We start from the raw sequence: 22324 nt of genomic DNA, 5'->3' as shown, positions 1-22324 counted from the left end.
AGCAACCCAGGAACCTAACATTATCCCTATTCTCTCCTGTCATTGTTTTATTTCCCACCCCCTGCTTTGTGAAGTTGTTCAATTAAAAAGTGCTATGGACAGAAAGTAACAACCGCCTGTGACGTCAACCTGAAGATCAGTTTTGTTTCGTCATTTATGTACAAAATGCTGAAAAATAAAATTGAATGAGATTTGTACACTATTTATATTTTTTTCTTAGAAAATTCTAACCATGTACTTTGAACAGATTAAGCTGTTTGTAATATGATGTGTACAGCTGGCTACACACTGTACAATACTCACTTAAAATTCAAGAGAAGAATAAAATAAGTAAGGGCAGAGCAAGAAGCTTCCCTCCTCCCTCCCCCCTCCCCCGATAGCTGCAAACTATTGCTTGATGAAATGATGAATGACGCCTGGTTGAACAATTTGTTTCACTTTTACCACTGACATATGGCTTCCCATATTAGATTTCTGAATAAATCCAAGAAAAATACAGCAGCAAAGGCAAGATAAACAACATGCATCAGTGATAGCCTCCAAACTACTTATAATGGTACAGAATACATCATATTTTCCAGTTCAAGGCTTGCGAACTACACTTATTGTGGTACATATTTGATGCAATAAATATTGTGCACAGCATTATTCCTTTGCTCAAACATGCACCACAAGGATAAAATAACTATTTACACAGACAGCATTATCTCATTGACACATACAATGTCAACCTTGCTGAGAGCAGAAGATGGCTAAACAATACTGCAGGAGAAAGCAAAAACAAACTCAAAATGTCCAGTTTTTCTCCGCCCTCTTTTGGCCAGTTCCAGATCAGTAAAGTGAACACATTTTGTTTCCTATAGAACACCCCACCCAGTCTCCCTACCCAACTTTAAATTTAGGTTGCAATCCTACACACAGTTACCTGGGAGTAAGTCCCATTGAACTCATACATGTGACCATGTATAGTAAACATGTATAGTATTGCACTGCTATTTACGTTCGTGTCAACATTACAACTGAATGTAAAGGGGGGGATACACCTCTGTTGAATAACTGTTGATTTTATGAGACTTACAGGCACATTAAGAATTGTCAGGATGAGACATAAAGATGTATACTGTTATTAAGCACCTCAGAATCTGGAGCCATCCTGAAACATGGAAGTATTTAAAACTCTTGTGCAAAGAAGTCTTATTTTTTTCCATGCATGGTCTATAAGTGCGGCATGCCTTCATGCAAATCACTTTCTGTCTGTACATTACAAGAGAATCAGGCAGAACGGCTGATCCTCATATTCCCCCTTTACCCTGTACCCACCCACCCCAAGAACATAAAACCCATTTACAAAAATAGTCACATATAATAGTAAACAACCTGTGAATTAAAAAAATGACAACCTCACCAACACGGAGTTTTGTAAAAATATGGCAAAAATGTGGCAGTTGGAATGCAAACAGTGGATTACAATTATTGTACTTGAGTATTTATGTTAAACACACATAAATTCTAGGTTTGCACCTCTTTCCCTGGTCTCTACAGTCTGGGTAGCCATTTTTCTTTCCTCTTCAGCAGTGTCAGCTGGTAATAAAAACAGTAACCTCCTGTCAAACTTGCCATCCTGTTTTACAGAGCAGCATTTGGATTGACGAGGGGTCACTGCCTTGTTAATAGGCACTGACCTTATGTATATATCTAACATTTGTATATATATATATTTATAGATATTTGTGTGTGGGTGTGTGTGTGCAAAAACAGTCAGTTTGGCATAATCCTCCTATGGGAGTCCTTTTGAAATAATACTTTACTTTCTCAAGCTGTAAACAATTTGTCACAAAGGGCATCATTTGCTTTGCTCATTTTTTACTGTCCCTGATATCTTTACCTTTATCTTCTTTTTCTGATTTGTCTTTTTCATATTTCTCTTTGTCGGGCTTTGTAACACTATCATAAGAAGGTGGAGAGGTGGTGGAGGGGGTCATATCATTTTTTTCAGGAGTGGAATTCTCATTGAGCTTATCAATGATCATATCTTCTTTGATAAGAGTGTCATCTCCTTGTTTTATTCGATCTTTATTAAAAAGGGAGGAAAACTTTTTAACTTTTTGCTTTAAAAGGTAGTGTCTAAAGGCTCGCTGAATAATGACAGCAGATACTTCCTCTTGCTTTCGTTTCAGTGTGGTGGTAATTGGTTCATACGAGGCTTTGGAAGGATTGGCTTGCATGAACCGATCTTCCATTTGGACTCTGAGTAAGTCCATTTCCTCACTTTCTCCCAAAACACGCTTGGTAAAGGCAAACAAGATGTCCAGGCAGTGAATTCTGTCACCACTTACCATAGGCAGATCCATTGCAATAAGCTGAACTTTGTTTGGTTTTGGTATTAGAAGAGGAGGATCCAGTGAAGCAGCAAAATCAGAGAGTTTACTGAACTCTATGAATTGGGTTGCATCTGGGTCAAACTTTTCCCAGACTTCATAGAACATCTCAAAGTCATCCTCACTCAAGGGTTCAGCACTTTCTTCAGTAGCAACGCTGAAGTTCTCCAAAATGACAGCAATATACATGTTTACGACAACTAAGAACGATATGATAATGTAGCTGACAAAGAAGAAGATCCCGACGGAAGGATTGCCACAGTCTCCTTTGACTGAGCTTCCTGGGTGGTCTATCTCAGGGTCACAGTCCGGCGGCCCGCTGTTCAGAATGGGCGCCAGCAAGCCGTCCCAGCCAGCAGAGGTGGTAATTTGAAAGAGGCAGAGCATGCTGTTGCCAAAAGTTTCGAAGTTGAACAAGTCATCAATTCCAACTTCTCTCTTCACATAGGCAAAGTTGGACATCCCAAATATAGCATAGATGAACATGACGAGGAAGAGGAGGAGACCAATGTTAAACAAGGCAGGGAGAGACATCATCAAGGCAAAAAGCAGTGTGCGGATCCCTTTGGCACCCTTGATTAGACGCAGGATTCGACCTATCCTGGCAAGTCGGATCACTCGGAACAAGGTGGGCGACACGAAGTATTTTTCAATGATCTCTGCTAGGAACATACCTAAAAAGCAAATTTTAAAATAGGTTAGTTGGAAATGGATGTAACAACTAATCTTTATAAAATGTTAAAAATTGCACCCCACCAGATCTAACCCTTTAAAATGGAAAGCGATCTGTACATGCTATAGAAAATTACTAGAGGTTAAGTAAAGCCTTAATTAAATTAGAAATTAAAGCCTTGCCTGGAAAAGTTAATTTAAAATATTCCTTTAACTTTTCACAATTTCCACTTATCACTATCTTAATCTTCTATTGAAGTGGAATTTTTCTTACCTACAATGGAGAGAATGACGACTACAAAATCAAAAATGTTCCAGCCGATGGTGAAATAATAATAGCGGAGTGATATCAATTTGAGTACACATTCTCCAGTGAAAAGGACAATGAAGACCAAATTAATCCGGTATAGGTTTGTTTCCATTGCGTCACTTTGGTCATCCGTTTCCACCATCATGGTGACCATGTTAAGGCAGATAAGAATCATGATGCTGATGTCAAAGGCTTGTTTTGTTACAAAGTCGAAGACCACGCCCTGGAATTTGTTCTGCAGATGAAGAAAATAATGGATTACTTGTATATGATTTACACAGATTATTAACAGATACTTTGTACAGAACATTTATAAATTCACTCCACATTAAACTAGTTAAGATATAATCAAAGCAAGGTGCACTAAGGGCGAGCCAATCCTGGGAGCTGCTACTTAAGTGGCTTCTCCTCACACCGCTCCAATAATGTAATATCTGGGAGGAAATGACATGGCTACTTCCTATGCCACTTAGGGATGTATGGATTGCATTGAGCAGGGGGTTGGACTCGATGGCCTTGTAGGCCCCTTCCAACCCTACTGTTCTATGATTCTGTGATTGTGTACAATCCATTCAGTCTGTGTTTCGCAGATTGTCAGGCACCTTTCATTCCACAGTCCACCCATTGATGGAATCAGCTTTTTTTTACTTCCTGAATTTGCGCAAATGTGCATTTGCACATATTCGCCCATGTGAAAATGCTCAAATTCTCCCCAAATGCACAAAATCCCCCCAAATGTGCATTTTCATGCTTTAGCTTATGGGGTAATGTGCATGTTTGGCCAGGTTTTTTTTTTCATATTTTCATGACAAAATTTGTGCAAAATCACGAAAGTTAGAAAAATGGCCCACAAGTTGGTGGAATCCACCCAACAGGGGAAAAGCTGGTCTGCTGCAGAATCCACCAGTTGGATTCATCAAAATCCAAACTCATTTGGTTCCATTGTGGATTCCTCCAATATCCCTAATGCCACTATCATCCCTCCTGGCAACATGTGAAGTATTTGCCTTAATGGCTCTGTGATCTCTTGGTCATGACCTGAATGGCATAGGATAGACTTGGTGCCCTCCAAATGTGTTGGACTGCAACTCCATAATTCCCAGCTGGGAAGGCCATTGGCCATGGAGATCATGGGAGTTGCAGTCTATCCCAGCTAGAGGGCACCAGGTTGGAGAAGGTTAGCATTGGGAGAATGCAACAGTTCCTGCGGTGACAGTGTTTCTATTCGCTAACATAATGTATGCTCGCTATTGCCTGTGCTTAGGAAAGGGGGGGAAAACACCTTAGAAACCAATTTATAAAAGCTATCTTAGTTGCCTTGGATATAATTTTGATCTAATCATCACCCAAGTGCATTCCAACTATAGCATAAATTTAAGGAGGGCAATAAGTAAATAAGTAAATCATGATGGAAAAATTCATGAGGCTTACTGCTGGCCTTGGTATAGGTTTCTGTGGTTTCTTGGACCCCAGTTTTTTCATTGCATTGTAATATTTCTTCTGTTCTTCTGTCATAAAGATATCTTGACCTCCAAAGTAAAAGGATGAAACAAAAACTGGTTACAACCAGCTACCTCTTTTAAAACAAAACAGCAACACTCAAAAATGTTTTATATTTAATGAGCAGTCACTTTCACCAGGTCTTTCTCTGGGCAACGGCACAGGGTGAGAAAGTGAGGCTGTTAACAAGGCAGAGGACATTGCCCTTGTTTTCAAACATGTACGTACCCAGTTAGAATACATGTTCCCTGGGCCATTTTTTTTCTACAGGTGTGGGAACTCTGAGGAACCCACAAAATAACACTTCTCACAGTAGTTCTGGTCCATTCTTTTGACTGGAAAAAACAGATCGGTGTATCCGTTCCTTTGCACGTCAGCACAAATCTACTTTCTCTGCTGATGGAACAGCCTCTGCATACAGTGCTGGTTCCAGGTTTTGGGGGACCTATGGGCATGATGTGCAGTGGACCCCCTTCCCAGAGTCCACCCACCTTCTCACCACTGCCTATTTGGTTGCTTCTCCATCTGGACCCAATTTGCAGCATCTCCCAGAGGGCATGTGGTCATTACTTTTCCTCACTGTTCTCATCGCTTGCTCACTCAGAGAGGACAAGATGAACAGGAAGCAACAGCAAGGAGGTGCAAGAGGACCAGGAAGCTCCAGAGATCGGCACTGGACCCCCTACTGGGTCATGGGCCTCAGCAGTTGCCTGATAATGCCGACTTCTGACACTGGCCCTGCCTATGTACAAGGTCCCTTTTGTCTATGTGAGAGAGCAGTGGGTCTCTGGAACAAGGTGACTCTCTCATCTCATCCAAAAGTCCTTTTTTTAAACGTTTTTTTTTTAAGTATGGTAGGGAGAAAACCCATCACGGCTAAGTGATGAAGCCATTCACACACACAAAAATTAAAATCAAGAGACAGAATTATACAATTCTCAGTAATCTAAGAAAAAAAAAAAACAGACTCAGGCGTAGATTGGGGAAAATATTACTGGGGAAACCGAAGAAACAAAGAGCATATATTCCTTATATATACCCAAATGACATTTCAGATCTTCAGAGGAGGTCTTGCTGGTCATTCCAAAACAAATGGAATGTCACCATGAAGAACCTTGATGGTAGGCCATCTTTGTAGTTGCACCCACCCTCGGGAAAACCCTCCCTTGGGTAATTCGGGAGGCAGAAAATGTAAAATCTTTTAAACGTGTCCTGAAAACACACCTTTTCACACAGGCTTTCCCTGGGCTGTAACTGCTGCTGGGTTTTACCTTGGTTTTACCTGATATTTTAAAACTTTTAACAGTTTTATATTATGTTTTTCAAGTTGCATTTTATGGTTTTAATTGTGAACTGCCCAGACAGCCTTGGCTATTGGGCAGTATAAAAATGTAATAATAAATAAATAAAATAAAGATGTACATAGAGCACACTGCCTCCTTCCACACTGCCTCCTTCCACACTTGTGGTTAGTTCTATTGTCTCAGCAAACATATGATAGATTGAAAGAGCATCAATTCTGGCCTACCTTATCATCACCATGCACTTTATATTTATATTACATCGGAGGAACCGGGCAGTGTCCACAACAGCTTATGCCATAATAAATGTATCAGTCTTTAATGTGCCACAAGATTCTTTGTCGTTTTATATTTATAAGAGGTCTGCATTTCTGAACTTTTCCCAGTTCCTTACTTTAAAGTTGTTTTGGCAAACTGATGCTGGGAATCTTTAACTGTGTTTTTAATTTCTATATGTTTAGGTGTTGTTGTTTTTACTTACCACACACTCCTTTTTATACTGAGCATTTTAGAATTTGCTATTTAGCATTCATCCTTAGCAATAGTATACATGGTTCAATTAAAGCACCTGTATTTATTTGTAGATAAATTTTATAGATAAAAATATTGGATTTGTTGAAATTGAGCATTCTGACCTCTCAGAAAAAAAAATGAAAAATCTTTTTTAAAAAGAAAAAAACCCAACAATTGTAAATCCTGAAGACAAATACAGCACAACAGCCGCTAAATCATTATCATCAAACCTCTTACAGTGTGTTCAGAATGCAGTGATAGAATACTTATCTTCTTTTTTTGCTGATTAAAATTGTCTATGATGACACCAATAAATAAATTCAAGGTAAAGAAGGATCCAAAGATAATAAAGATGACAAAGTAAAGATACATGTACAGGTTATCCTCATAATGAGGTTGCTGTTCCACCTACAAAGTAATCAGAGATTTTAAGCAGAAATACTGGAGGGAAAGCATTATGAACAATATAAAATGGGTTGGTTTAATTTTTTATGAATTGTGCATTTTAAGAACATTTAATATATTCAGCCATTATCTGGTAAAATTATTAAAAAATACCATAGAGCTGTCCTTGCTCACGTTTTGTTTTGACTTTACACCTATACATGACAAACACACAACCTAAGTATTCTGGCCTGCCCCAAATGGTACCAAATAGTTCACATTACATGACAGCCCACCATGGCTTAATTTACCCATGGAAATTGTTGCCATGGGCACTCAACTTGCGATGTCATGTGAAAATGACAGCATGGGTTGTTTGAGGATTAGACAACCCCCAAATAACTCATGGTTTGTTTTACAGTTATTTGAGGGTTGTCTAGCCCTCAAACAACCCTTGCTGCCTGGGTTCATACAACATGGCACCATGCAAAAATGGTGCCAGTGGGCACCTGGCACAACACCTCTATGGGTAAATTAAGCCATGGTGACTGTCATGTCATGTGTTCCAAATACAGAAATACAACATTTTCTCTCTCTTCTCCCTCAGCTGAATTCCATTATGTACTTGGATTTCAACCTACACATGTGTATATATGTGATTAAGATATATATATATATATATATATATATATATAAAATATAATATATACACACACACACTGATTTATTTGATGTAGTTTTGGATTGCCCCTCCAATCATGAGCGCGCTACACACAGTGACTTATTTGATGTAGTTTTGAATTGCCTCTCCAATCATGAGTGCGTGAGGCAGTTTACAATAAAACAATAAAAATAACAATTTAAAAATCAGAAAAAGGCAGATAAGCAAGGCAGATAAAATACAGTCATTACAACAAAACAGGAGAGCCCTCCAAATTCAAGGAGCAGCACTGACAGCTGAAAGCTTCATGAAACAGTATCATTTTTACTAGCCATCTAAAGGCCATTTTTGAGGCAGCCAACCCAACCTCCCTGGCGTGGGAGCTCCACAACTGTGGTGCTGCTACATAAAAGGCCCTCTCTTGAGTCCTCATCAGTCTCATCTCTCTAGGAGGTGGGACATGCAACACAGCCTCAGAAGATGAATGAAGACTCTAGCCAGGTTTATGCATGAGGAGGTGGTCTTTCAAATACCCTATCCCCAAACTGTTTGGAGCTTTAGAGGCAAGAACCAGAACCATACATATGCACAATCACACACAATGTAGGAAAATACTACTGGAGTTACTGTTGTATACCACCAGTATATGGCTGTAGTATTATGTATTACATATACTATCTTTCTTCCAAGAAGCTCAAGGTAGTGTACATAGCGTGTCCCCTCCCCTCCAATTTTATCCTCACAACCACCACCAAATGATTATGCATATGTGGCTCCAGTGATTTTTTTTTTTTTTACTTCCTTTTGGGGGTATGGGAAAACAGCCTAACTTTAGTAGCATATATTACTAAATCCTTAGATTTGCTAGAAATTTGCATCAGATAGTGTTCTAGCTTGGCAAAGCAATGGAATAGGTTCTCTTCATTCATATTCATAATGCAACCATTGCCCAGCTAATTTTTTAGTTTTTTTAGTTTAGGTTGTAACTTGAAAGTATTTTGAATCTATACTGTTATATAGAAAATATCTGAATTTGCAATTATACTATTCGTATTTTTGGAATGCTGCCTTGCAGTGATGCACCATTCATAGCAATGACAATGTAGCAGACTATCTGCTAACTGTAATGAGAACCTTTAAGATTTATGTAACACTGAGGATCACAGAGGAGTCTGTCAGATCAGAAAGTGGGGAATAGCACTGCAGATTGTGTGTGGGTTGTCAAATGGGGAAAAGAGCCAAAGAGAACATGTCTGACAGTCAGTGAAAATTTTGGGCCAATTCAAATGCGAAGAAATAATACCCCTTCTCGGACTGCACTATTTTGGATTACAGGCAGCTAATTTTGTTGTGTTTGTATTACCTCCAAGGGCCAAATTACATATGACATTAATCACAGAGTTTGCTTGTCAGTGCAGGATTTTTTTATCACAAATGGGGGGGGCTGATCTGGCATGGGGGCCAGGAACCACCACTGTGCTCCAGATTAGGACCCCCACACCTGCAGTTTGCATAGGTGGGGAAGTTCCCATCTGCAATTTGCATAAAAGCAAAAGTTCCCATTTGCAATTTACATAAAGGGAAAAGTTCCCATCAGCTTCAATTAGCAGGTATATGTGGGCAATCCAGATCAGGTTTACATCAGGAGGTAAAGAGTTAAGGCCAGGGTCCTAATCCGTATGCCCCCACTCCCTGCCACTGGCTATTTGTGAAAGAAAAATCCTGCACTCAGGGCTAAACCATGTGAGTTTAAGTGGCTTCAAAATAAAATGTAAAAGTATAAAGCAGTCCCGAGAAACAATAGCTGAAATAATAGCTGTGTGAAATGTGGGGCAAAAGTGTGACTGTGCCACAGTAGCATACTTACATTTCGTGAATCCACTGCTGCATACATGATATCCATCCAGCCTTTGAAGGTGGCCTGCAAGTAGAACACATGGTTAATGCCTGCAAGGCAGCAACTGCTTTCAAAGACTGAGAAGCAAAAGTATTCATACCATGTGTCTCTGTGTGCCTGTGTCTTAGAGATGGGCAAATCCTCCAAGGCTCTCCTTAGTTTGCCTCATTTCCCCCTGAATTCCCCCTCCCCTTCAAATTGGGAACAATCCTGAACCAAACCAAGCTTAGAAGTTGTCTAAGGACGCATTACTATGATCCCCAGGCAATAGGATATTGCAAATCTCCGTCTCTGCAGGTGCAGAATGAGGGCTATCACCAGAGGCTCCTTGCTGTGGCAACGGAAACATCTGCCAGTCACTGTTCCCCCCTCCCCCCAACCATTGGTGCACCAGTTGGTAGAGATGGTGGGGAAAGGGATGCATCTGGGCACAGGTCAAAGAAGACTTGTGTCAGAAGAGGTCTATGTGTACTTCACATCAGAGATCAGGGCACAATCTACATAGGAAATTTACTGTGGTGCTACTGTGCCTCACATGCAGACATGACAAATGATGTTAACCTCAATCTGTATCAGTCCTGGGCTTTCTTGCAGTAAAAACTGCATTTTTGTAAAGTCCTTTTGTGATGGATTTTCCCTTTACTGCAACTTTCCTGTGTTTTGGAATTCAGTTTGTCCTAAACTTCCTAAACTTGCAGGGGGAGGAGGAGTGGTTTCAGTGCCGACTGGGGGGAGTAGTGCTGCGGAGAGGAATGGAAAGTTGCATCAGAGAAGGGTAGACCCAACAGAAATGGGTTAATTCCTCTCATGGAGGACAGGAGTTAACCCATTCCTGTCTGTTTCAGCCTCCGCTGACCAAGATCAGTTGTTGTAGTTCTTTTAAATAGTGTTTGCTAATGCATACCTGTGGAGGTGTGAATCTGGCAATAACACACACACACATTTCTGCTGGCTTGTCTCTCTCTCTCTCCCCTGCCCAGTGAACTGAAGAGTGAATGCAATCCTGCTTCCCCTCTCCGCTCACCTGCCTTTGAAAAAAATAAAGTTTGGAATGTCTTTTTAAGCCTTTCCAATTCTCTCCTTTGTCATTTTTATTTCATTGCCTCAAGGAACAACAATCTGAAAATGTACCAATATACATGTCTGCTCAGAAGTAAATCACATTCTCTTCAATGAGGCTTACTCCTGAGAAAGTCAGCACATTGCTTTTGGGATAACTTAAAAAAACAAACTTCATTCCTTTGTACCATTGAGCATAAGCTTAATGGATGTTTTTTTAAAAAAGGAAGGAAACTTGTTGATGTTCCAAGACTCTACCTACATAACCAAATCAATTTAAGATTACATTTGCCTCACAAAAGTGTGATTTATGTCAAGTCTATACCACATTAATTGGCTATGTGTGCCACAGGAGGAGTAGATGCGAATTCAAGAAAATGCATTTTTATGCTGCATCCACGTTGGAAGACGCCTCTATGTAGATTGGGCCCAATACTAGCCCGCTTCAGGCATTCTTCATCTGTGTTGAATAAAAACATGAGGAGAGCAGCGCTCCAGTCCTGCCCCCCTCCATGTGTGTTTCCACTGCCCTATACCCGTGGAGGGTGACGGTCTGAAGAAGAGCACCTCCTATATCCATGGGGCCTCATCGACACATGTTCCAGGAGCCTGATTTTCCAGGGTCCTAGATTACATGTAGAGCCTCCACAGATACAGCAGGCTGTCCTGTTCAAACTGTTGCCCCCATGCATACAGGATGGCGGATGTGACAATGGAGGGTGGTGGGGCTGGAGGGGAGCTCCTCTCCTCACACATTCATTCAATACTGGAGGAAGAACACCTGAGGAGGCCTACTGCATGGATGAAATGTACAGATATCCTAGCTGTGTTGGAGATATATGCCTTTTGAAGCCTGGTAGTCCAGCTGATTCAGTATAGGCCAGGGGCAGGCAATTGTGGGAAGTCTGCAGGCCATTTCCGGCCCCCCCTGTGGGCCACATTGGGGGTTAAAAAATGAACAAACACCTTTGGAGTGCTAAAACAGACAAATTTAGCTTGGAAAAAAAGGCTAAATTTGACCCTTTTAGCACTTGGTAGCCTCACCTTATTCACTGCAAAATATAATAATATTTTTTTAATTGGCGGGCAGGGGGGGCCACACCAGTGAGGGTGGTGGCAGGGGTCGCATGCAGCCCACAAGACACATGTTGCCCACTCCTGGTGCAGGCAGACTGCCTACTCTATCTGAATTTAAAGTGAATTTTTTGAATGAAGGATAGCATTGCTGAACAAAAGAAAGCACCAGGGAACAATGTCTTCAAAAACAGTGTAACTTTAAGAGATATAAAAAGAATGGCTACTCACTACTTGAAGCAAAGAGAGGTAACCTAGTCCCACATTATCAAAGTTGACTTTCACATTTTTCCATCGGGCCGTTTCATTTCTCTCTATGAGCTCCTGGCACTGAGTCTGATTGTCAACTTCATAGATACTGAACATTTCACCATTCGAAGTGTTAACACAGTGGTAGAACTTGCCGGCAAAGAGATTCACTCCCATAATGCTGAAGATCAGCCAGAATATGAGACATACGAGAAGCACATTCATGATAGACGGAATCGCTCCCAAGAGGGCGTTCACCACCACCTATAGAACAAATGAAGCCATAGAATGTGTGGATGCATAACTTCAAAAAAAAGCACAGAATACTTGATTGCGAGTATTTCTGAAAGAAACAAAATGCTTCTAAAAGCTTAAATTAGAAAAGTGGACACTCAGCTTTTTGTGTCCTGCACAAATCAGGGCACAACCCAAACGGAAGCAAGATGAACACAAAGAGAAAGACAATGTAAAACAATGGAATTTAAAAAAGAAACCCGGTTTGATGGTGCCAACCATATAAATTAAGAAACAAAACAAAAGAGAGAAAAGTAAAGTACAAACAGATAGAAAATTGATAAATAATGTTGAAAAAACAACTGATGATGTCCATAAAATGGTTGATATAAGGAAAACTTAAATAAGAATGGTAATATGTTACTTGTTTCAAAGATAGTTTAAAATCAAGCAATCTCATGAACTAAAGATGCATCTACTGCTATTTCCCCACTATATTAGGGCCAAACTACACTTTACGCTAATTGTGTACTGTGGAGCTGAGGCTTCTTTTGCAGTACTTTTTACTCTTGTATAATAAGCACATGCAGCCTCGGACTGGGACGCCAGTTGTCTGGGAGAGGAGAGTTAAACCTTTCCCCTGTTGAAATTGCAAGGTCGGGGGGAGGGAGATTTAACTCTCCCCTCTCCGAGTGCCATGGCCCCAATCTGAATCAGGGCTATGCGTGCTTACACGAGAGTAAAAAGTAAGAGAAGCCTCAGCTACCTGCTGTGTGATTAATGTAACATGAAGTTTGGCTCTTAGTTAATAGCAGATCTCCGTTTTCCAGTAATTAGGCTTCATATGGAAATATGCAGTTGGATATCCATTTCACTTTAAGCAGTCTTCCAAAATCTATGGCTTTCCCACCCTGAATACAGCCCAACTACCCATCATAGTGGCCTACCGGGGCTTTGTAAAGGTAAAGGTAAAGGTGTCCCCAGCCAGTCGTGTCCGACTCTAGGGTGTGGTGTTCATCCCATTTCCAAGCTGAAGAGCCAGCGCTGTCCAAAGACGCTTCCGTGGTCATGCGGCCGGCATGACCGAACACCGAGGTGCACGGAACACTGTTACCTTTCCCGCCGAAGTGGTACCTATTTATCTACTTGCGATTTCTTGCTTTTGAACTGCTAGGTTGGCAGGAGCTGGGACTGAAGATGGGAGCTCACTCCGTCACGCGGCACTCGGGTCTCGAACTGCTGTCCTGCCGACCTTCCGGTCTGCTGTTCAGCATCTTAACCACTAAGCCACCGCGGCCCCACCGGGACTTTGACCAACCCCTTATTTTTGCAGTTTCAGGCCCTAACTAGATATGAGGTGATTATTTGAAAAGCAGCCCTAATTTGAGGCGGGCACAAGCCTACTTTGAGGCTGCCTTGACTTGCCTCCACAAACATTTGCAGATGGGCATCATAGAGCTCGCCAGCCCCACAATCCCCAGCTGCAATTCACGGCTCTGCATAGCCTAGGAAAGACCATGGTGAGCTGTCAAAAACTGCAGCCTGAGATCATAGGATGTTCCAGCCCCAAGATCTCCATTTTTGAGAGAAACCTTTTGCAACCTCTCCTGGGCCGTACAAAGCTCTCAGCTGTATTTGGGTGTCATGGGACACGACAGCCCCAGGACCTTAAGCTACAACTCCCTAAATCGCTTTAGGAAGTCCCACTGCTGAGACTTCCTAAATTACTTCAGTGAATTGAATGGTAGTTCTTCATACACACATACGTGTGTATGGGTTTGTATGCATGCATATGTAGCTGCCTACTTCATTGGAGTAAATGGGAAGGGAAGCTACTGCTGGTGGGAAATTTACCTAGTGACTGAAATCAGAATGATGGCGCAAGGGTTAAGATAGTGAATCTCTGTAAAGTTATGTAAACAACAACACTTCGCATTTATATAGTCCTTTTTGGGTGTTCAAAGACACTTCACATGCATTGTCTTGGTCATCTTGACAACAACCTTGTGAAGTAGGACAGCGTTATCCTGATATTGGAGATGAGCAGGGTCTTGGGGAGGGAAGGCTGACAGATAGTGTCTTTGAATCGGAGAATTTCTGATTCATAGTTCTGTCTCTTAGCCACTATGCTACATGTGTTTATAATCTCTGTTGAAGGCAACACTAAGAAAGACTGTGAAAATACCTTCCCAAATCTATGTGTTGGTTTTGACTTACAGAGCTCTAAATGTAGTGTTCAGTTTGAACCAGGAGTCACCAGAGGATGAACCATAGCCCAGTGGTTAAGCTACATGCTTTATCTTCAGAAGGTTCCAGGTTCAACCCCCAGCATGTCCAACTAAGATGATCTTAAGTAGCAGGTGATGGGAAAGACCTCTCTCTGCTTGAAATCCTGGATAGCCATTAATAGCAGGGCTGGCCCTGCCATTAGGCAGCATGAGGCAGTCACCTCAAGCAGCAGATACTGGGAGGGGCAGTAAGGAGAGATCTGTGGGCAATGTGGCCTGCCCTGCCATCTCTAAGCTAGCCTGCTGCCTTCAAGTATGGTGGAAGATGCTGTCCCATCACCAGTGCCAAGGAAAGATTAAACTGCCAGTCCAGTTGGCTTTTGTACATGGGAGGGGAGTATCACTTTGTCCTTTCTCTCAGGCAACAAATCTCTGACTGCTAGTCAGAGTAGTCAATACTGGGCTAGGTGGACAAATTATTCAACGTCGTAGAAGTAGGGATGTATGAGAAATTCGTTTCAGTTTGTTTTTGTTCAGGATTTACCTAGTTTGCATCTTTTGGACCGAACATGGACTTGGACACAATCTGTGGTCGAAATACGTTTCCGAGCTTGCAGTGTGATTCTCGGACCCCCCGCAAATGTGTTCGACAGCATGCGTACTTTTGAAGAATGTCCACAAATACAGTTTAATGGGACAAGAATGCATACATTCCAAAGATGTGCGCAACTGATGCATACATTTAGAAAATCATACACAAAAATACACATGGATTTGCATGCAAAAAGAGAAAAACAAAGCTCGCAATCCGATATGGACTTGAGTCAGAATGAGCTTCATGTTGGGATTCAGAGAGCTCTGGCAAGTTCGAGTTTTGTTGATTCCCAGATCCCTAAGTCCAAGGCAGCTCCCTGTGTTCCTAGCCTGTTTTCATTGCCTGGCTCAGCCCTGGAAGATGTGAAATAATGAGGGAGATCTTTCTGAGTATGTGCAAAGTGCAGTGCCCTGACAATAGCATTCCCACCCACATCTGAGGACACAACTCACAGGCCACCTGACAGGGAGTGGCTTCCAGGAAAGTCTGAATGTTAGCACTTCTGGGAATTAAGCATTCCCCAGCTTTGGCATTTCATACTGAGTAGATCACCTTCTCCATATACTTCATGGCAATCTCTGTGGTCAGCTGAAAAGGATAGTCAATATGCCATAGCTGAAGAGCAGTGGCACACAAATAATAATTTTCCAGCCCAATTAATGTGTTGCCCTGGCAACACAGGTAGCAAGGAAAGTTGCCTCTGTGTAGTTGGAGCACTGAGTTACAACAGTGAGCTATGCAAACTGCAGCCACATGGGCCACCCAGATCACTTGGTTAGTTTCCACACCAGTGCCAATAGCACCAGATGGGGGTGTGGAACTGAAAGGGGAGTGAGCCTCTTGAGCTGAGTGACCCCTATGGTCCCTACCTGTGTATGTTACAGCTGCAACATGGAGCTCCAGCCATGCAGAAGTGAGGTTTTGGCATTAACCATGGGGTGGGCCCCAGTGCCGGTCCTAGAAATTTGGAATTCCATTTGAAAAACCAAGCAGCTTCTGGGAAGGTTGTATTATTCTTTTTATTTGGGCAAGCACACAACAGCCAGGATGAAATGTAGCACTATTTCAGTTAACACGTTTTTATTTTATGTTTTTACCTTCTTTTTAAAATGGGGTTACCCATCCTCATTTAAATGGAAACAAACAAACAGCATAGTAGCCAATGGGCTTCAAGACACATGTAGTGACAGGTCTGTGGGAAGCATCTTTCTCTCTTCTAGCTACATGATCAGTCATATGTTACTATTTCCACAACAACAGTTGACCTACATTTCCCCTTTCCTGAGGCCTGAAGCTATACCATCCACTTATAGTGTGGATCCTTTGACAAAGCTCAAGACATCAAGTGCCATATATATGCTAACACACCCACCAATATGATATGTGGACTATAGGGTCCCAGGAGCAACTGGCGCTTGAGGCATGCAAAAGGCATGAGGGGCATTTTAAATTTAGGGGCTCATGAACAGTGTAGAATGCTGCACAATATTTGGAATTTTGTTCTCAGTATATTATTATATAGAACAAGGGTGGACAGGAGGTAGATCTCTAGATGTTTTGGACTTCAACTCCCAGAGGCCCCTACCAGCATATTTAATAGTCAGGAATGTTGGGAGTTGAAGACCAAAACTTTTGGAGAGCTACTATCTGCTCATCCCTGATGTAGAAGACTGACATTTTCTTTTCTTTTTTGGATGTTAAGGGAGAAACACCATCTGATCTACACTGTCAAATGGTTAAAGATTCCAGAAGAGGAATGTAAGCATTTAGCTGAAATATGAGAAAGCTACAGAGGGATCTTCCTTTCTCAAGGAGAAATCTTTTGGAGCTCATGGGATTTCACCATCGTCAATAGTTTAGTGACTTCTGTAAACTTAGATACATCACTGCTCAACCTGCCTCCAGGTTTGAATACAGATCCCTTGGGGACTTCACTACTTACCTCCCTCCATTACGAAAGATCCGTTTATTTCCATACTAGTGAATGGGCATGGCTTCGCATGGGTTGGAACAGTCCTTAGCTTGATACAGAGAATCTCCAAGCAAACTTACACAGCCGTCAGAGTTGGACACATTGTGCCTGCCCTGTATGAATGAAGCCACGCCCTCTGGCACTCCTAGGCATGGCTCCTGCTATGGGGCCCCCCTAAATATACCAATAGAGCCAGTGTAGTGTAGTAGTTAGAGTGTTGAACAGGGAGCCGGGAGATCCAGGTTCTAGTCCCCATTCAGCCATGGAAGCTCACTGGGTGACTTTGGGCCAGTCCCAGACTCTCAGCCCAACCCACCTCACAGGGTTGTTGTTGTGAGGATAAAATGGAGAGGAGGAGGATAATGTGAGCCGCCTTGGGTTCCTTGCAAGAGGGGAAAAGGTAGGATATAAATGCAATAAATAAATAAATAAATAAATAAATAAATTTCAGCCGCCCTGCATTTCTGCTAGAGGGGCAATTTTGTCCCTTTAGCAGTGGCGCCGCAAAGGGGAGGGGAAGGAGACCAGGACAACTATAGGAAATGGCGCGCCACAGCCACTCTGGTCTCCTCCCCTCCCTGCTGCCAGGAACACCCCCTTTCCCCCGTCTCTGTGCTCCATTTTCCGAGTGCAGAGAGGTAGCCAACACAGTTCTCTCCACACCAGCTACAAAGGGGATGAGGCGGGGGCAGGAAGCATGGTTTCCTATCTCTGAGTTCAGAGCCAGGAAACCAAACTATCCTATGTCAACACTGTCTGGTGGGCATAGGATTGCTTTCTGATTTGTTTTTAAAACAAAATTACCCTGAGGTGCACATCCTTAGGGTCACCTTAGGACACATGCCAAGTTTCACGTGTCTATGTTTCATAGTCTTGACGCTATGGCAATGATGTACGGACGAACAGAGACACACATATTATTATTATTATCAATTTTGCTTCCTCTTTTTTTTAACAGCTACTGATCAATAGGAAGGTTTCTTAGGAACCATTGATGAGAGCCAACACCAAAAGCTTTTTAAATGTACACAAAACTTACTCCAAGAATGTCCAAGAATATAAAGATTTAAAAGAAGGATTGCTCTTCCATTAAAATGTAAAAGTGTGATTAAATTAATCAAACCATTACACAGGAACATATAAATATAGGTGAAAGTGACCAGGGAAGGCAACCTGGTGTCCTCCAGATGTTTTGGACTAGAACTCCCATCAAGTCCAGCCAGCAAGGCCAATGGAAAGAGATTGTGGGAGTGGAATTAAGGCCAAAATGTTCTTCAGCCTATATACTCTCATGTAAGAGTGAGGAACTGCTGTAATTCTCCTACTTGTTATAGCAAACACTTGCACAAGCATTTACAGAACAGCAATGGGGCCTTGGGAGGGGGAATCTGACATATCCAATGGCCCCTGGGCTGCTCTACCGGGGACCATAGGATTGCTGTGTAAGCTATTAAAAATTAGGGAAAATAAAAAAAATACTTAAAACATTTGCATTCATGTAGTGCATTTCAAGTACTGAAACATTAGCTGAGATTTCAGTGCAACCTCTCACTAGGTTGGCTGGTATTATTTCCCCCCATGTTGCAGAAAGACTAAAAGAGTAAGTGGTGTGCTGCCCAGAGCCACTCTGTAAATTCTTATCTGAAATGAGATTTGAACTAGGGACTTCGTGGCTCATGTTCTTAATATGTCTTCAAGAAGATTATCTGAATGGTTCTGTTTCATGTATACATTATTTCACTCTCTTTCTTTCTTTTTCCTTACCCTCATTCCTTCAAACCGGGACAAGGCTCTTAGAGGTCTCAAAGCTCTTAAAGTCCTAAGCGATTTAATTGCACCAAGTTCAGAGTAGCCCAAGGCATTCGCTGTTAAGCTCACTAAAGAGACCTACACATGAAGAAGAAAAAAGAAAGAAAATAAATTAATTCCTTGGATGTATAAGAACCACCATGCTCTCTTTCTCCAGAAATCTTTGCAGAGATCTTTCCAGCCAGTCACAGTAGAAGAACAAACACATATTAAAGGGCACCTCATGTTAAAATTAGGTTGGCACAAATGCCTTTACGGAAGAGTCTGAAAAAGAATGTCACTAGCAGCAGCAGCCTAAGCCCAGGAACCAAGTTCAATGAGGCAATCTTAGGGATGTTGGAAAAATCCATCTGGGGGGTTGAGTTTGATGAGTTCTCAGCCTCCCGGACTTTGTTCCAGTTCCCACTGCAGCATCCAACCTGGCCAGTTCATGGATTTTTCTGGGCATTTCATACATTTTTTTTTTCAGGTTCTGCAATTTGCGCAAATTTTTGAGCAATTTGCATGAGCTGAACACAAATTTGGCCATAATTTGTGTAAATTGCTCAAGAATTTGCTCAAATTGCTCAGAGATTTGCTCAAACTGCTCAAAAATGTGTGCAAATTGCTCAGAAATGTGCACAAATTGTAGAACCTGCAAAAATGTGCAAGAAACGTTCCCAGAGTTCAGAGGGAAAGCCTGTAGCTCGGCTCGCAAATAAAAGGTGAGTTGTAATCACATGAACTCCGTCACATCAAAAAAGAACTGGATTTCCCAACGACAAACATCACTAGGCAATCTGCATCCAAACAGTGGGACTTATTCATTGCTGTCTTGTCTGCAGGAAGGGTGAAGGCATACATATTGTACTTCTACAGAGCAAACAGCAGCTTCCAGCTTGAGGCAAACTGCTTCTACTAAACTAGTTTTGGGACTAAAGAAAGTTAATACTGTTTTAAGGGAGGTGCAAGACCAGACTTAAACTGCCTGCCAGTGGTTCCTGGGCATAATTTTCAATCCTGAATTATGTGTATTATTAATAGCTTACACCCATGCGTAGGTCAGAGAAAGCAGAAGTACAGGTTGCCAAAATGGCAAGTTATTTCAAGCTGTATTGGAGTTTACACAAATTGCCACAATAGGCTTGTTGTGGAAGGGATTTTCCACAATGCTTTAGGACCATAGCCCCCTTTGTGCATTACTCACACAAAAAAGGCTCCATGGGCAGTTTCCTCCTAAGCCCCAGCACTAGTGCTAATGATGTTGCAAACCAACGCATGCACTACGAAACTAGCGCTTGTTGGCTAACAGGGAAAAGCAGTGACTTGGTGCTGAAATTTTGGCAGCAGTGCAGATATCTTCTGCAGGTACTCAGTGTGTAGACATTGAGGTTGGGCCTGGGGAGGCAGTGTCCCCACAGCCCCTTCAACACGTGGACCTCCTTTTGCATGAGTAATGCATGATGAGGGCTCTTGACATCAGTCTAACTATTTCAAAGAGCGTGTTCAGAACACCAAAATTATGCCACTTACATTATATTAATTTGTTCCATGTTCATTCATATCCTCAAGAGCTGGGGGATCCAGAATGGTAGAAACGCTAAGAATTGCAAGCCCTGTTCGTTAACTGATAAACTGCCACATTATTTTAAGCAAATGACAGCAATTAGTGATGGAGTGAACCACCCCCATAGCCTCTTTGCAATTAATCCTTTAAAATGAATTAAGTACACACACCTGTTGGATGCTGTAAATTACATTCTTTTAAGAATAAGAATTAATTTCAAAGTGGTGCTTCTGGGCTGCATTGCATACTTAATGATGTGATCAGGAGCATACTGCAGCCTAGAAGCCTCCCTGAATCCTGCATCCCTTTTGACCTAGATGAAACCTCCTCTCCACTATTGCACTTTGTGTTACTAAATGGAGGTCAGGTTGGGAGTGGCAGAGATGTTTCCATCTAGTCCAGAAAGTCTTCAGGCCTCAAATGCTGCTGTGCATAGCCCCCTTATAGTCCCCATGGTCTCATAGTACCTCAGACATGGTACCGGAAGCATTCCTCATCTAGATGGGGCCCTGTCTACCAGCATGGTGCATCCAATACATCCAGGGATCACAGGAATTACAGATTCCATAATTTCTGGATGCCTCAGATTCACCACACTCACACAGCCTGAAAGCTGATAGAAGCATTTTTGGTTTTGCTTTGTTGTTATTTTAACAACAACAACAACTCGCTCAACTTTCAGGCCCTCAGCAGGCAGCCATGCTGGAAAGCCCCACGGGAGGAAGTCCTGGCTAAGTCCTCCAGGGGGCTTTCCAAGAAGCTCAAGCAGCCGGAGAGACAGTGAGGACAGAAAGGGTGGGTGCGGGGAGATATTAAAGGAAAGAGCACACACACCCATCTGCCACCTCCTTCCAGAAAGATAAGGACTCAAGCCCTGCACCCTGAGAAATTTCTCTGAAATTCTCACCCCTTCCCACATTTCTGGGGTGTAATTTCTTTTCGCCCCAAAGAATGGTAGAAAATAAACAGATCAAAAAATTTAGCACAGTGCTACTAGGGGGCCTCTAGTGTGGAATTGCCACCACACCCACAAGGCTGTTCTCCACTGATGGAGGACCACTTCCACTGCTTCTGAAAATCCACAGCACAACAGTAACTAATGCACAATAACTAATTTTCATGAAAATATATTACAGACAATACATACATCAACAATGAGGAAATCCAGCCAGCACCAGGCATTGGTGAAATATGTCTGGAAGCCATAAGCCACCCATTTCAGAAGCATTTCCAGAATGAAGATGTATGTGAAGACCTTGTCAGCATATTCCAGCATGGTCTTGATCGTCTTGCGCTGCTCAATATATATGTCTTCAAAGGCCTGTGGATGAGATTTTTTTTGGCCAAGTTATGGTATGACTTCATTATTTGAAATATTTACAATTTCCTTTCCTTTTTTAGATGTAGAAACTTTAATTTTGCCCCTTCTCTATATAAAAAGAGTTAACTGCTATACTTCAATTCATGCTCCATTTGTCAAATCAGAACACCTGATATAAGTGATGCCTTAGTTTTGAGACTTATGGAGCCTATGCATAGTGGAAAACGGCCATAGCTCAGTGCTAGAGGACATGCTTTGCATGCAAGAGGATCTCATGTTCAATTCTCAGAATCTCCAGTTAAAAGGATTAAGTAGCAAGGGATGGGGAACACCTCTGCTTGAGACCCTGGAGAGGTGCTACCAGTCAGAGTAGACCAGCCTTCTCCAACCTGATGCCTTCCAGATGTGTTGATTACAACTCCTATCATCTCTAGCCAGCCCCATCTGGAGGGTACCAGGCTGGGAAAGGTTGGAGTAGACAATACTGAGTGAAATGGATGGATAGTCTGACTACAAGGCAGCTTCCCATGTTCTTGTGTTCCATTCTGCAGGTGGATCATTCTTCACCAGTTAGAATCATAGTGTTTTACGCCATCTGGTCCAAAACCTGCTCATTGTAGG

General features: G+C 42.1%; 1 protein-coding gene across 1 annotated transcript in view; it reads right to left on the bottom strand.

Annotated features, from left to right (window-relative positions):
- Positions 1-1856: 1856 nt before the first annotated feature.
- The window catches only part of LOC146358471 (sodium channel protein type 2 subunit alpha-like), a 124857-nt gene continuing 104389 nt past the window's right edge, over positions 1857-22324 (bottom strand). The window contains 8 exon segments of the mRNA XM_084811886.1: positions 1857-3052; positions 3325-3595; positions 4792-4896; positions 6945-7082; positions 9587-9640; positions 11981-12262; positions 18792-18914; positions 21530-21703. Coding sequence (XP_084668012.1) covers positions 1857-3052; positions 3325-3595; positions 4792-4896; positions 6945-7082; positions 9587-9640; positions 11981-12262; positions 18792-18914; positions 21530-21703 — 2343 coding nt within the window.

The sequence above is a fragment of the Heloderma suspectum genome, chromosome 1, assembly GCF_057233095.1.
Source record: "Heloderma suspectum isolate Gila_16-S chromosome 1, 16-S_ref, whole genome shotgun sequence".
In the NCBI taxonomy this organism is placed as follows: Eukaryota; Metazoa; Chordata; class Lepidosauria; order Squamata; family Helodermatidae; genus Heloderma; species Heloderma suspectum.
The sequence above is the reverse complement of the archived record's forward strand: the minus strand, read 5'-3'. Positions and strand labels throughout refer to the sequence as shown.